The 16,436-nt window shown below is 44.7% G+C and overlaps 1 protein-coding gene across 1 annotated transcript in view; it reads left to right on the forward strand.

Moving 5' to 3' along the window:
• EIF2B3 (eukaryotic translation initiation factor 2B subunit gamma) overlaps positions 1–16,436 on the forward strand; it is a 139,758-nt gene that overhangs the window by 5,507 nt on the left and 117,815 nt on the right. Inside the window, exons 2-4 of the mRNA XM_037906661.2 lie at positions 1,229–1,396; positions 2,363–2,525; positions 7,918–8,057. Of these exons, the coding sequence (XP_037762589.1) occupies positions 2,378–2,525; positions 7,918–8,057 (288 nt within the window). The 5' untranslated portion in view covers positions 1,229–1,396; positions 2,363–2,377. The remainder of the gene's footprint in view (positions 1–1,228; positions 1,397–2,362; positions 2,526–7,917; positions 8,058–16,436) is intronic.

Below are 16,436 nucleotides of genomic sequence, written 5' to 3' on the forward strand. Positions count from 1 at the left end.
ACTATTCATCTGTGCAAATAGTTTCTATTGATCCAGCAGTGCAGATGCTTCTTAAATGGAGTGCCTTGGAAGGAAAGTGGGGTTCAAATGCCAGGAAAGAGATCTGGGGTCCATATTCAGTTGTTTAGCTCAAATTGGAATCAGAGCCCTGTCTGATCACGAAATATTTCCAATACCATATGCAACTTATCAAATAGGAATTTGGAAATAACAAAAATAACAGCAGTTCGGGAGTAGGGTGACTAGATTGCAGATGTGAATAATCGGGAGGGGGGTGAGTCCTAATAGTCCCAAATATCAGAACTGTCCCTATAAAATGAGGTGTTTACCAGACAACAGGTGCCCCGTGGAACAAGCGCTCTGCGTGATGAATGGTGCTTGGAGCAAAGACCAAAGTCCAGTGAATGAGGACGTTAAGAACACTTGCTCAGTGTTTCCTGACAAACTTGAGCATAACATTCACTGGGCGGGGGGGTGGGGAGAACATTCTCCACTCTGAGAAATACGTGCATGGTGCTGTTGAGGTAACAGTGCCACCAGCACGTTCTGCCTACGTGCTTTTGTCTGTCATGGTATTTGGTGGTTTCTTAAAGCCCCAGCGCCTGGAATTGTGTGATAATCTCAACTTCCGTTTAAAATGTAGGCAAGCTTCTAGGCCTCGTATGTGGGGAGAAAAGCTCAGAAATGGGAGCCACATGTGACCCTAAAGCTCAGGAACCAGAAGGCGAAGAAAGAACCCCCAAAATCTCACGAGGGCTAGGCCAATCTCAATGATCATTTGCGGCCTGACTCCTGAGGTTTGAACGTGTGGGCTGCCCATGCTGCTTCTGACGCCCTAGAAAACGGAGCTGCCAAGGAAGCCCCCACCTTGACTGGAGATGGGGTCCCCTTCACCCAGGTGTAGCCCCCCCTCTCTTCAGTATCCAGGTGCTGTCAGTGAGCCCTGTATCTCTGCAAGGGGGATCCCCCGCCATGATCCACAGCTGCCTTAAAGCCCCCCTTCATTGCAGTGTGTGCCCCCTGCCCAACCAGGGGAGGGGGCTGGCTGGCTGAGCCCCTTCTGCCCGCAGCCAGGGAGCTGCCCCCGGTGCTGCCCCCTGCACTCCAGGGCTTCCTCCCTCTCTAGCCTGCAGCAGGCTGCTGGGGATCGATGACTCTGTGCTCCTCCCCTCCCCGCAGCTTGCTGCTGGGGGATCGATGACTCTGTGCTCCTCTGTCCTTGCTGCAGTCTCTTCTGGGGGATCTATAGCTCGGCGCTCACCTACCCCCTCCCGCCGTTTCCGGCCGCCTATCGATTCTCTCGGCGCTCGTTGGGAAACCGCAGCGCAGGCGCAGTAGCTGCCGGTGCCGCCATTGCTGTCTTGGGAGAGAGAAGCCGGTGCAGGAGCCACCTGAGGTAACGGCGGGGGCGGCCCGGCCCGGCCCGGCCGCCGTGGGGCAGAGGAGCCGCCTTGCCCCGGCCGACAGACCCCGGGCTAACCCCCCGCCCGGCAGCGGGGGCGGTTCCCACCCCCCGGGCGGGCCCGGGGTCCCCCGGCTGCGGGGCGGCGGTTCCCATCCCTCCGGGCGGGCCCGGGGTCCCCCGGCTGCGGGGCGGCGGTTCCCACCCCCCCGGGCGGGCCCGGGGTCCCCCGGCTGCGGGGCGGCGGTTCCCACCCCCCCGGGCGGGCCCGGGGTCCCCCGGCTGCGGGGCGGCGGTTCCCACCCCCCCGGGCGGGCCCGGGGTCCCCCGGCTGCGGGGCGGCGGTTCCCACCCCCCCGGGCGGGCCCGGGGTCCCCCGGCTGCGGGGCGGCGGTTCCCACCCCCCCGGGCGGGCCCGGGGTCCCCCGGCTGCGGGGCGGCGGTTCCCACCCCCCCGGGCGGGCCCGGGGTCCCCCGGCTGCGGGGCGGCGGTTCCCACCCCCCCGGGCGGGCCCGGGGTCCCCCGGCTGCGGGGCGGCGGTTCCCACCCCCCCGGGCGGGCCCGGGGTCCCCCGGCTGCGGGGCGGCGGTTCCCACCCCCCCGGGCGGGCCCGGGGTCCCCCGGCTGCGGGGCGGGGCGGGGCGGTTCCCATCCCCCCGAGCCGGGCCGGGGTCCCCCGGCTGCGGGGCGGGACGGGGGGGGGGCGGTTCCCATCCCCTCGGGCCGGGCCGGGGTTTAATTACATGGTTGCGTGTTGTTTATCTTAATTTTCAATGTTCAAGCCTCAGGAAACGGTTGCCTGACATCTGCCGAGGAAGAATGGCTGGTTTGGTATTGGGGAATGAATAGTTTCCCCAAGTGGGGGGCTTCGGACTGAAATGTTCTGGTGTCATTTGGGTGATTATGAGGAGGGGCTGAACGCGTTATTCTATGGTGCCGAAAACACCCTCTGTTTTCAGTTGCAGTTTGTAAAGATGGAGTTTCAAGCAGTGGTGATGGCAGCTGGTGGGGGATCCCGAATGATGGACCTAACTTCCAGCATCCCTAAGCCCCTCCTGCCAGTAGGCAACAAACCTTTAATCTGGTACCCATTAAATTTGTTAGAGCGAACTGGATTTGAAGGTGAGAGATTGCCAGTTGCTAACCCATACATTAACAAATTAATTCCCCTGTCAGGGCAGGGTAGTTCTCTACATAACACACAGGCTTGGCAGAAATTCAGTGTTTATTTTTAATAATTTTTCATGGATAATATGGGTGTTTATTTGTAACTATAATTTAGATTTTTATTTTAATGTTTACAGTTCTGTAAAATTATGGGTTTTAAACTTTAATCATCAATGTAAATTTAAACAGTTGTGAGAAATGATGGGGGGGGGGGAGACAGTAATTACTTAATGACAGTAGACATTGAGATTCAAAAAGTTAAAGCTTTATAAGCGTTAAAAAACAAATTGTCAACATCACATGTCAAAATATACGAAGTAAATAAATTAAACTCTTATAAGTTCTCAAGCAGCATTTGTCTTACTTTGCCTAGCTAGCTGTAAATGTCTATTATTGTAAATGGAAATGTGTTTTGTCAAGTTGTGTGTGTATGGTGGAATTGACTCTGATGCTTCCAAGCCTAATAATACAGTATTTGTTATGGCTTTATCCGCTCTACCTTAAAGTGTGCAAAGCAATGGGATTTCCATCCCGTCCCTTGGGAGACTTTCCATAGCCAAACATGAAGTTTCTCCTCATAGTCAGCCTAAATTTTCCCCTTTCCTTAATTTTATCCATTACTCCTAATTATACCCTTTGTAGCACCCTAAATAATTCCTCTTCCTGCTTGGTGGAAACCATTCATATACTTGTAAATTGTCATTGTCTCTGCTACTTAGTTTTTTAGATTATTTTTCTCCATCTGTATTAGTTCATATTTTTCCAGTGTTAACGTTTTAAAATTACTTACAGATTCATAGATTTAAAGTCCAGAAGGGACCAGTTAGATCTAGTCTGACCGTAGAGTTTCCTATAAAAAGAACAGGAGGACTTGTGGCACCTTAGAGACTAACCAATTTATTTGAGCATGAGCTTTCGTGAGCCACAGCTCACTTCATCAGATGCATACTGTGGAAACTGCAGAAGACATTATATACACAGACACCATGAAACAATACCTCCTCCCACCCCACTCTCCTGCTGGTAATAGCTTATCTAAAGTGATCATCAAGTTGGGCCATTTCCAGCACAAATCCAGGTTTTCTCACCCTCCGCCCCCCCACAGACAAACTCACTCTCTTGCTGGTAATAGCCCATCCAAAGTGACCACTGTCTTCACAATGTGTATGATAATCAAGGTGGGCCATTTCCTGCAGAAATCCAGGTTCTCTCACCCCCTCACCCCCCTCCAAAAACCACACACACAAACTCACTCTCCTGCTGGTAATAGCCTATCCAAAGTGACCACTCTCCTTACAACCTGCATGAAAATCAAAGTGGGCCATTTCCAGCACAAATCCAGGTTTTCTCACTCCCCCACCCCCATACATATAGTTTCCTATAGTTACCCATGCATTGAACCCAACGTCTTGTACTTGACCAAAGCATTTCTTCTAAAAAGGCATTCAGTCTTGATTTTAAGACATCCAGAGATGGAGAAGCACTACTTCCCTTGGCAGTTTGTTCCAGTAGTTAGTCACTCTCACTGTTTTAAAAAATCGTGTCCAATTTCTAATTTGATTTTATCTGGCTTCAACTTCCAACCACTTGTTCTGCTTTTCCATTAAAGAGCCTGTTAGTACCTGGTATTTTCTTCCCAGGAAAGTACTTATACACTGTAATCAAGTCGTTTCTCAATCTTTTTGGCAAGATAAAGAGATTGAGCTCCTCAAATCTCTCACTGTAAGGCATTTTCTCCATCTCTCAAATACCTTTGTGGTTCTTTTCTGCAGTGTCTCCAGTTTTTCAACATCTGTTTTAAAATGTGAACAACAGAACTGTACACAATATTCTAGCATCTGTCTCACCAATGCTGTAGATAGAGGTAAAATCACCTTTCTATTCCTCCTTATTACTCCCCTGTTTATACATTCAAGGGTTGCATTAGCCCGTTTTGCCACAGCATTGCCTTGGGAGCTCTGTTGAGTTGCTTATCAGCAATGACCCCTAAATCCTTTGCAGAGTCACCTATGCAGTTTCCACTATACAGTTCCCCAGTCTGTCGGTATGGCCTACATTCTATGTTCCTAGTTGTATACCTTTGCATTTGGCTGTAATAAAATGAATTTTATTTAGGTGGGCCCAGGTTATTGAGCAATCTAGATCTCTTTGTGTGACTGCCTTATCCTCCTCATTATTTACCACTCTGCCAATCTTTGTGTTGGCAATAAATTTTATCAGCAGTGATTTTGTATTTACTTTCAGATTATCGATAAAAATGTTAAATAGTGTTAGGCCCGATAGGACTGATGATTGCGGAACTCCACTAGAAACATCCCCTTCAATCATGATTTCCCCATTGATGACTACTTCTTCAGTTCTGTCAGCTAGCCAGTTCTTGATCCATTTAACATGTGTTTTATTGATATTGTACAATGCTAGTTTTAAATCAGAATGTCATCCAGTACTAAGTCAAACGCCTTACAGAAGTTTATGTATGTTTGTCAAGGTTCCTTCCCCACTCTGAACTCTAGGGTACAGATGTGGGGACCTGCATGAAAGACCCCCTAAGCTTATTTTTACCAGCTTAGGTTAAAAACTTCCCCAAGGTACAAACTTTGCCTTGTCCTTGAACCATATGCTGCCACCACCAAGCGTGTTAAACAAAGAACAGGGAAAGAGCCCACTTGGAGACGTCTTTCCCCAAAATATCCCCCCAAGCCCTACACCTCCTTTCCTGAGGAAGGCTTGATAAGTTACAGGTGAACATAGACCCAAGCCCTTGGATCTTAAGAACAATGAAAAATCAATCAGGTTCTTAAAAGAAGAATTTTAATTAAAGAAGAGGTAAAAGAATCACCTCTGTAAAATCAGGATGGTAAATACCTTACAGGGTAATCAGATTCAAAACATAGACAATCCCTCTAGGCAAAACCTTAAGTTACAAAAAGACACAAAAGCAGGAATATATATTCCATTCAGCACAGCTTATTTTACCAGCTATTAAACAAAAGGAAATCTAACACATTTCTAGCTAGATTACTTACTAACTAACAGAAGTTCTGAGACTGCATTCCTGATCTGTTCCCTGCAAAAGCATCACACAGACCCTTTGTTCCCCCCCGCTCCCGATTTGAAAGTATCTTGTCTCCTCATTGGTCATCTTAGCTTCTTAACCCTTTACAGGTGAAAGGGTTTTGCCTCTGGCCAGGAGGGATTTTATAGCACTGTATACCTATCTGTGATTTGGGGGGGCGTGTCATAAAAATATAGGGAAGGGTAACCACCTTTCTGTGCACAGAAAGGTGGTTACCCTTCCCTTTATTTTTATGACAATGTTGCATCTACAAAATTTTCGTTATCAACTGAACTTCTATTTTAATCAGAAAATCAGGTCTGTTTGATTAGATCTTTTTTCTATAAAACTGTGTTGTCTGGCGTTAATTATACTTAAGGCTACATGTATGTCATGGAGGTCATGGAAGTCACGGAATCCATGAATTGTAGAGACCTCCGTGATATTCTCTGCTTCAGCCCCAAGTGTTGCTGGACTCTGGAGCTGGCAGCCAGCAGGCCCTGGCACGGTTCCAGTGACGGGGCCCCCTGCAATATTCCAGTGATGGGCGCCAGCCTCATGTGGGGGGACACACCTTGGGTGAGCGGCTGGGGGTATCCCATTTTCTCTTTGGGAAATATGGTCACCCTGCAGCTTCCAGCCACCGTGGGCAGAGGGAGTCCCCCCCTGCAGGTCCTAGCTGCCATGGGCAGAGGGGGAACCCCACAGCTCCCAGCCACTCTGGTGGCGGGGGAAACCACAGAGCCGCAGCAGCAAAAGTCACAGACAGGTCTTAGCTTCTGTGAAATTTTGTTTATTGCCCATGACCCCTCTGTGACTTTTACTAAAAATAACCATGACAAAATCTTAACCTTAATTATATTCTCATACTTCAATTCCGTATTGATTTTTTTTTTAACATTTCCAGCCTGTTTAGATCTCTTTGTATCACTGTTCTATTTTTGCCAGTGTTCACAGGTCTCAGTATATGAATTTCAGTAACTGGATGTCTTCCCCCAATCAGACAATTTAATAAAAATGTCAAATAAGACTGGATGTACTAACAACCCCTGCTCCACTGGCTGTTCCCCCCCCCAAGTCAAGACATTGCCATTTATCATTTTCCTTTCTTTAGGTCCTTTAGCCAGTTTTGAATCCAAGGCAGTTTTTGATTTTGTGGGACATTATAGCAACTGCTTTACGTAAAATCAATTGCAATTCCATGCTCCCTTCACATTCTGGTTTTATAATTCTAGTAAACAAAATAAATCAACTTTGAAAAGTAGCTCTTAGTCAGCAGTACCAAACTGCCCTATTGTTCTCGTGTTCATTAATTTTCTCCGTCTCATTAATTAGTCAATCCAGGATGGCTTCTTTGGTTAGATTCTTTTCATATTGGATCATTCGTTCATCTGTGTAACCTGGGGACATTTCTGGTGCATGTCTGGTTGTGTTTGTTACCTACCATAAGTTTTTGGGAAAGTCCCCAGGTGTACAGTATTTTGTGAGTTTTATCTACTTCAAGACTAATTTCAAGAAGTTTTGCTTTTCACCTTGTCCTTCGTTCCTGGGCGTCAGTAGTAAATGCCTATTGCGGTTGATGTTTTGTTTATAATGTTTGTTCCCTTACCTGGAATAGGCTTTACCACCATAGTCTTCATTTTCCCTCTGTATCTCCGTGGTGGTGTTAATGCTCCCACATACCACTCCATCTCCCCAGGTCCTTTCTGTCTTTCCTATCTAGAGTGATCCCAACTGTGTTGTACTCAGTCAAACTACAGTATTCCATTTCCCTCTCAGGCAGGTGCTAGGCGAGTTCATTTCACTGTTGTCTCTAATAGCACGTTTGGTGTTTCTCTAGAGCGAGCTGTGCAAGTTGAGAGGTAGGGGAAGAAAGTTAACTCTGTATCTCTCATTGGTAAAATTACTGATCCTTAGGTTCACCAAGACAGGGACATTCAAGGTGTCAGAGACATTATCAGACATGTAGTTTAAATAAATCGCTTGCTAACAGTACCAGGATATGTACCCTGCTCCCCTCTCAATTTCATACTATGCCTCTCACAATGAAGAAAAATGTACAAAAGGTTACTTTCATTTCAGTCAAAAACTTAATCCTCTAGTTCTGTGAAATTGATTAATCTGGATCTAGTGTTTTTTTGGATTTGAAGAACTCCGTTAAATCCATTCATGAAGCACAATGGAAGTTGGAGAAAGTTTGAAAGTGTGTGTGTATCCTGTACATTGGATAGATGAATACATTAATATTTGTTGCCTTATTTCCCCTCACCCCTCTCTTCTTTTCTACTACAGAGGTCATTGTGGTTACAACCAAAGAAGTCCAGAAGTTGCTAAATCTAGACACAAAGATGAAATTAGATATAGTGTGTATCCCTGATGATGCAGACATGGGTACTGCAGACTCACTAAGGCATATTCATCAGAAAATTAAGGTACAACTCTTTTACCTTGGCTAAAGGATGTCTCGTTTAAGATTTTTCTTTCACATGTGATTTGAAATCATAGCAGTTCTTTAGGAATTCTACTGTGTAATGATATGACTCTCTCTACTGTTTGTCATACAACACCCAGAACAACGGCGCCATGATCTTGGTTGGAGCCTATAATACAAATAGGCATGCAGATGATTTAATTTCAAACCACAGAAGTAAGGAAATTCTGAAATAGGTTTGAAATTGTCTGTTTTGTCTACTTATTTCAGTATGTATAATCTATTTGGAGCTCTCGCCAATACCTAGGCACACTGTGTAAGTTAAGGACAGAATTTCTGCCTTAATATTGAATTTACTTTTGTGGATTGAAGTCAGATGCTTAATGTTTTAATGTGTTTGGTTGTTTCTTCCCTCCCCCCTCCTGTGTTTTTTAATTCCCTTGCCAACTCATGGCGTTAAATTCTCTTTTGATTCCAGTGGAATGCCAATGGACCAGGTAAGGTTCGAAGTATCCATATCCCCCCCCCCCCATGTGGCATAGGAAGAAAGAAACACAAGTATAAGCAGAGACTTTCCCCTTCTTATGTGCAGACACCCACAAAGACAAGATAAGACTCTTAGGGTATATTTACACAGCAAAGAAAAACTTGCGGCTGGTGTGTGCCGCCTGACTTGGGCTCGGGCTGCGGGGCTCTTTCATTGCTGTGTAAACCCTGAGGTCTGAGAGCCTGGGCTCAAGCCCAAGACTAGAAGTCTACACACAAATGGAAACCCCCCCTCCTCCCCCCCGCCCCCCCCAAACCTGGCATGGGCCTGCCAGGGGTTTTTCTTTGCCGTGTAGACATATCCATACACGGCAGACCTACACTCTGGATACACGCAATGGGAGTAATTCAGGAAAGGTGATTCATAGGATGAGTATACAGAACAAAATAACTCCAATGGGCAAAGCTGTGCTACAAAGAGGACTGAAGTGCAAGTTACAGTTCGGAGCTGTTTGGGTGGTATTCTGACCCAAGTGTGTGAATGCAGTAAGGAAGCAGGACCACTGCTCTATCAGTTGTATTGGCTGGCTGGATCTATCCCTAATCAGTTAGGCATCGCTCTTTTTGGCCATCCTTGCAACTCTCTTCTGGAGACTTAGGAGACAGCAGTGAAGAGGGTAAAGGGTAGGGAGAAGAGTAGAAAATGCCATACTGCTTCAGTGGAGGTATATTTTTCAGAGAGACTAAAGAAGGTCCGGAGAGGAATTGAGGGTAAGAGTTGGAAGCAGCGTGAGGCTTTGCTTTAGTAAAGGTTTGCGCCCTGTGAATGTATTGGCGGCCTGCAGTTCCCTCTGCTTCCCATCTTTGTTTGCCCAGCAAAGATGGAAATAGTGCCCTCTCGTTGCAAATAATTTGGCACTGAATTCTTGAGCAGATTGCTGCATGGTGTGTATTTTGGAGCCATTCCACTGGTTAATGAATACAGTTGGTATACCTCTTACAGGATATGTCATCTCCTGTCTGGTATAGGTGAGAGAACTGCACAGTCGAGGAAGCTGAAAATTTGCTGAGTCTGTCTAGTAGAGCTCAGGTATAGCAGGAGAGGAACCTGGTTGGAGAAGCTGAAGTTTCCTTGCTGAACCAATTGATGCTTCTGGCAACAGTTTGCTGGCAGCCTTATCACAGCCACTGCCAAAAATTGGTGAGAAGTCTGTACTGGTTGTTGAAATTTTTATTTGTCACGATGAGTTAATTACCCACCAACAGAAGAACAAGTCTGTTTTACACAGTAAAAATGATGTAACGCTCTAGACAATTTGCCTGTATTTAGTGCAGGTGAGGGAGAGTAAAGCCAAGATTATAAAGTACAGTTAGAAATAACCCTCCGGCCAGTTCAACACCTGGTTGCAAAACTCAATAAATTATGAATAGGTATTAGACCACTGGAAATCATGAAATGCACATGACCTAGCTGTTCTGTATGTTCTCCTATGCAGGCATGTCACGCTGTTGTGACCCGCTGTCTCAGCACACTGCAATATAGAGGAAGCTATTGCAGCCATGGTTAAATTAAACATTTTGGTTTTGCAAAGGCTAGATGAGTCTCCCAAGATCTGACTTAAAAAAATTCGTACAACTGACATCAGAAGAGCTCAGGTCTGCTGAGCCTGTAAGTGCTGTGGGGAAAAGACTTTCTCCTTTCTCATACTTACCTGGCCTCTATCACAGTGGTATTTGAGTGCTTTACGATCTTGAATGCATTTGTTCTCACACCAGCCCTGTGAAGTATGATCATCCCCATTTCACAGATGGGGAACTCAAGTGCATAGAGACACTAAGGTCACAGAGGAATTGAACCTGTCTCCCTAGCCCTAACCACTGGACCATCCTTCCTCTGTCCCTTGTTACAGTACTAGTCTTGATTATTCAAACACAAGACAAACTCTCTCAGCTGAGAGCAGCAAGCAGCTGGTTCCACTCATCGTGGGCTCTGTCCCCTGGTTATTGAAATGAATGAGGGCAAAGCAAACTTGTGCAAAATCTCCTCAGTCTCCATTTCACCTGCTTTGCACCCCCTGCCTTTATCTGTCAGGCATGTCTGCTTTGAGATTTGACTCAGAAGGTGTTTATGCTGTATGTAGGTGTTTATGCTGGATTGGAACACCGGTCTGTCCAGTAAACTCTGCCACTCAGACAACATCTCATGTTTCATAATGATTCAATCACCAGCCCCCATCTTGACTTGTCAATATAGTAAATTCTTCCTACTCCAGCCCTTCCTAAGTAAGGATCTTATCCTTAAACATCTGTATTTGGGAGTTAATGGACAATGCTGATAACTTAATCCCATGAATTCTAGGCTTTGAGTTCCTAGGTAAAGGCATCTGGATCTGGCCTTTCTTTGCCTGAATTAGCTCCTTCAGAATTAATTTATTTTCAAGACCTTCTGTGGTGTTCAACACCAGTATTTGAACACCTGACAACCCGGTAACAGGTTTATCCTCACAACACTCCTGTGAAGTAGGGGAGTGGTATCGCCACTTTGCAGATAGGGAACCAAGGCACAGAAAAATGAACTCAAGTGCCCAACATCACACGGGCAGTCTGTGGCAGACCGGGTAATTGAACCCCAATCTGTAAAATCCTAGACCAGTGCCTTCGCCACAAGATCCTCCTTCCTCTCTTCCATGTGTGAGATGCCAGCTTGTTCCAGGTGGATCAGGACAATACACAAGTTCAGAGATTATTGCTGAAGTCGCTTTTTTATTGGAAACTGCTGAAATGCTATACCAAATAGAGGTGCAAGCCCTCAAGACACAGTGGTTGAATGAGCAAAGTGGATCAAAAGGAATACTTGGTTTAGTGGGAGTATGACTTTGTCTAAATTTTATAAGTAATTGAAGAATCATTTAATTTGAACTTCAAACTCTAGTTGGGATTGTTAATGCTGACATTAATTAAATGCAAAACACTGATAATGTAACATTAAGATCACATGTTTCAAATCACCAGGTCATGAAATACAAAAGTTAACCTGGCTAGGTTGCACATATGTAGTGCTGCTATTCCTGTATTTCTTAAGCCTTCCTTATAAAGGGTCACTTACAGATTTTATATCTGTCTGAAAACTTTGTACTGATTGTTACAAGTAACATCTAACAACCCCAATCCTTCAGTGGCTGCCATGCAGGTGTACCTTGTGCAGAATGTGGCTGAATTCAGCAGGGCTCCGTGTAGGTCTAGGAGTGTGCCTGCATTGAACAGTTTGCATGATTGGGGTTTTCAAATGTCAAATATCCCAAGTATACTGAAAAAATATCAAATTTTGTCTATGTGTTTGGTCAATTTCGTTGCTGTCTTTATAATCAGTTTCCTTGATATGTATGCATCTTTCACACAGCAACAGTGCGGAGAGAAATTTTTTTGTAAAGTAAAAAAGTGTGATTATAAAACCAAAAAGTTGGAAAGAGGACTCGGGCAGTTATCATTATCAGAAACTAATTTTAACTTAGGTTTTAGAAAATTGGCTAGATTTCAAGTTGACGGTGTTTTTATAGTGTATTAAACAGTATATGTTATAAAACATAAAGCCTCTTGACTGAGTTAATATTGTGCAAGTTTTAAATTTTGCATTTCCTGACTTATTTTCTTTTTTCTCTTAAATGTGCAAACATAATATTGCAGCAGTGTAGTTCTTTGCCGTTATTTATGGAAGACTCCAGTACTTTCTGTGGTGTTTCGATAGTTGCATCACCAGTGGAGCAGAAAACTTCAGACCCAGTGGTGTACAAAACTGAGATGGATACATACAAAAAATGAAACTCCTGTGGATCTCATCCACATTGTTTTGCTGGCAGCACAGAAAAAGCTGCTTAAAGTAAGGGAACAGCCTCCTTCATTGAACCTTTTAAGGTAGTTTAGCTGTTTAGTCACAGACAAGTGGCTTTGCTGGATTCTGCAGGAGAGAAATAAAGCCTCCAGTTATACTGGCAGTGAAGTCAGAGGCAGCCACAAACAGGCTGTTTATCTTGTACAGAATGTTAATATTCCATTCTTCTTATTAGCTCTTGCTGTATATTCCTGTCTGTTTTCAGAACCTTGAGTATCTATAAAGACTAGGAGTGAAAATTCAGTAGCTTAAATAACTAAGACCCGCTTATATCAACTTCTGCTGTATCTACCTACTAGAGTTTTCCATACCATAGGAAGGTAGCCAGAAGGGGTCACTGAAATTTTCTTCTTGACGTACAACTTAACTCTTTTTTTTTTTTTTAATTGGAGACCTGCTAATGGTGCACAGTCTATGTAACTATCACCTATCTTATCACCGTTCCTATCACCGTTACCCACCCTCCTTCTGATCGATTGCATCCACTTGTACCCAGGGTTGTGAGTTCAATCCCTGAGGGGGCCATTTAGGGATCTGGGGCAAAAATTGGGGATTGGTCCTGCTTTGAGCAGGGGGTTGGACTAGATGACCTCCTGAGGTCCCTTCCAACCCTGATATTCTATGATTCTATTTACTAGTGTCACATTTTGCCTTAAATCAGACCATAAGGCCCGATCCACTAAGGGACTTGGGCATTGCAACACTCAGTGTCAGGGGGACTAACTTTTAGGCACCTAGAAAATCACAGGAACAGCTTTGTGATCCACAAAGCCTGAGGTAGGCGCCTCGGATACCTGTACAGTACATGGCGGGGGCGGAAAGTGCCTCAGAATGTGATCCACTAGTCTGGGTGCCTGAGTCCAGGTGGCAGGGAGGCCCCTACTGCTGCTAGTGATCCATGAATGGGACCCCCTCTCTTGGAGTCAGGTGCCTTAGATGCTCAAGTAGGTTCTTGCAGGAATGAGTTAGGCACCTGCCTCACTGCACAAAAGTGGGAAGAGGTGGTGGGGCCCACCTTATACCTTTAGGTCAGTGCATAGAGCACTTGTTTGGGATGCGGAAGGCGAAGATTCACTTTCTTCTGCCTGAGCGGGGGAGAAGATTCGAACAGGGGTCTCCCACCTCTCAGGAGAGTGCTAACCACTGAGCTACGGGAGAGTCTGATGTGTGGCTGCCTCAATCTCTCCTCTCGAAGCTGTTCCTCTTTGCATGAGTAATTAAACAGTGATTGGACCAGAGGGGCTGGACCCTTTGTCTTCACCTACCAGGTCAGTGCTATAACCACTGGGCTGTAGAATATCTGTGTGTGTCTGTCTGTCTGTCTTCTCTGCTCTCTGGATATATGAAGCAGGTGGCACTTGCTTTGCCAGGATGCCTCTAGACTTTGTTAGTGGAAAAATAACTAAACTTCTAAAGAATAGGCACTCTAAAAAGTTAAGTCATCCAAAGTCCTGGTTTTCATTGGGGATAAATGTGAAAATAACTTTTAAGTAAGCATGGACTAGGCCAATCCATTTGAGTTGTGAGCAGACAAAAAATGAACAGTTTTCAAAAATAAAAGGAATACTGTTTTTTTCAGACTCTTAACTGTAAACCTGCTGTTCTGATTAATCCTTAACTTTCCCCAAATTCTCTGGAGTAAAATGAAGCATGCAATGTTTCAGGTTTGAGAATTTTTAATTTGAGTTAGAGTTTGATCAAAACCAAGTTTATAATAGAAATGGTCTTACAGTAAGACTGTAGAGCCTAACTCTGGTTGTTAAGTGGCCATGGGAGTGGAAAGTACTTGGCATCTTGCAGGAGGTCCTCAGCAACTCAAAGGATCATATTTCCAGCTTTGGAATCACTAATGTAAGTCCCTAAGATTGGTCAGGCAAGCAAATCTATTAGTATTTCAAAACAATAGCTGCCTCATAAGTAGCAACATTACTTTCAGAAAGGATAGCCACATGTGGCTAAGTAGAAGGGACTTGTACACAGTGATTGGCATCTTTATCAGAATCTGAATCTCTGGAATCTTTGTTGGAATTTGATTTCTCTGGAATTATTCATAGGAGTAATGGTGCTTATGTGTCAGCATTTGTCAGATCATGGCCCAGTCACTATTTGTTTAATGCACCTAAATTATGTAATCTCAGTTACTGGTAGTAGTAGAATCATTTAAAGTTTTAAAGATCAGCAACAAGATTTGCTCTACAAGGTTAGCGTGGGGGAAGATAGCATGGTTATAGAGTTAGGGATGGAGAAGACCTATTAGTCAGATTTTGAAACATTTAAGACCTCTACTAATTCAGAGGTAAATACATAAGATGAGTGGGGAGAGATAAGAAAGGAGTGTCATGTGTGAGGTCCAGCAAATGAGCCTGGCTGTCCTGGCACCAGCTACCAGGAATTAAGAGAGATGCTGAACTTGGTCTTATAAATTTGGAACTTTGCACTCTTGTAGCTGCTAGAATGGGGAAGGTGCTTTCTGTTTCTTCTCTACCTCTGGTGCTTGTTGTCTGCTGGTGGGGTCACCCAGGAGGAGGTCTCCATTAGACCTTCCCCAGCCTCTGTTTGGTTTTTTTGACTCCTTCCCAGTATCTGTTTCTAATGCTTACCTATGTTGCTGCCCAAGGCTTTTTACCAAGCCAGCAGCTTCTGGAGTATAAAATTGATGTAAATCTGAATATCACCAGTGAAACTGATGAGTCCTGTCAGTTTAACACCTGCTACTTGGCAAAGGTCTTAGCAGCAGGAAAGATGGTGGTGGTGTGTGCTGCAGACTCAGGAGGATGATACTGCATTGGTTTACAGGTGGTTCATGTTTACATGGTTACCTTCACAAGCAAAAGAACTAGACTGGCTTTTAATTTCTTTTGATCTCTGTTAACGTGTTCAGAAAGCTTAGATTTTGAAGTAGTTGATATATGTCCCTTTTCAACAGGGCGGGCTTCCTGCTCAGCTGGTGTGAGTGAATGGTTTTTCAAGCCCTGCTATTAGGTCATCTAATCCAGCCATCGGGGCTAGGTAGGGTAGCTCCATTCCATACATTTCCCAGTGCTTTGTTCAGTGTAGTTTCAGGGCCTGCCAACAGGTGTTTCAACCACTTCCCTGGAGGGATTGTTCCACAGTCTACTCGTTGTTGTAGTTAGGATGGATTTTTTCTAATATTCAGCTTAAATTTTCTTTCCGTTGATTTCGTCCCATCACTCTTAGTTATGTTCCCTTGTACAGCTGCTGGTAGATGGTTATTTTCTCACTTAGTTGCCATGTAGCTAAGCTATACATATTTACCTCCTGTTTAATTTTCTTACAAGTCAGTCTCTCCACAGTCCTTTTTGTGCTGGGCTTCTCTGAATTGCCTCTCATTTTTTGCAACAGAGAAGCAGTTTTAATAACTCTAATTAAAAGCTATAAAGGACACCATAGTGTTGAGCTCTTAGAGGTACTTTCAATGTACTACACTTAGAAAAAATAAGTTTTGAAAGTTTTTTTTATCTTAAATGGGGAGGAAGAATCTTCTAAATCGTGGGTCTTCCAAAGCAAGGGCTACAGCAAAGGTAAAATTTTAGCCTCTCCGTTGGGTAACTCGCCAACACCAAATTCATGATGTTGTGTTTGCCTGTAGTGTTCTGGCAGGCACTTGATGCGATCACCTCCTCTGGGTTAATCCTTTGAGCTGCTTGTGCCATTTATCAAAACTGCTTCAAAACTTTCTGTGATCATCATTTCTTTTTGAGAGTGTAATTTAAAAATGAGTTCTTTTTAAACTGAGGCTTCTCTCATTTTTGGCCACTCTGTTTTGATGCCAGGTTTCATCAGCCCCATGCGGTTGCTGTCTGGTGCCACCCTCTCAGGCTGGAGCCCTCTAGGTGGCAGGTTGAGAAACCTGGTTAGTAATGAAATCTGGGTTTTGGGCGGAGGGAGGGTGGGTATACCTGTGTGAAACATTTGTCTTCACTAAGTCCATATTTTTTCATCTTTTTAAGCTTTCCTCTCCATTGTGTCACCCACCTATACTCT

The sequence above is a fragment of the Chelonia mydas genome, chromosome 8, assembly GCF_015237465.2.
Source record: "Chelonia mydas isolate rCheMyd1 chromosome 8, rCheMyd1.pri.v2, whole genome shotgun sequence".
Taxonomy (NCBI): Eukaryota; Metazoa; Chordata; order Testudines; family Cheloniidae; genus Chelonia; species Chelonia mydas.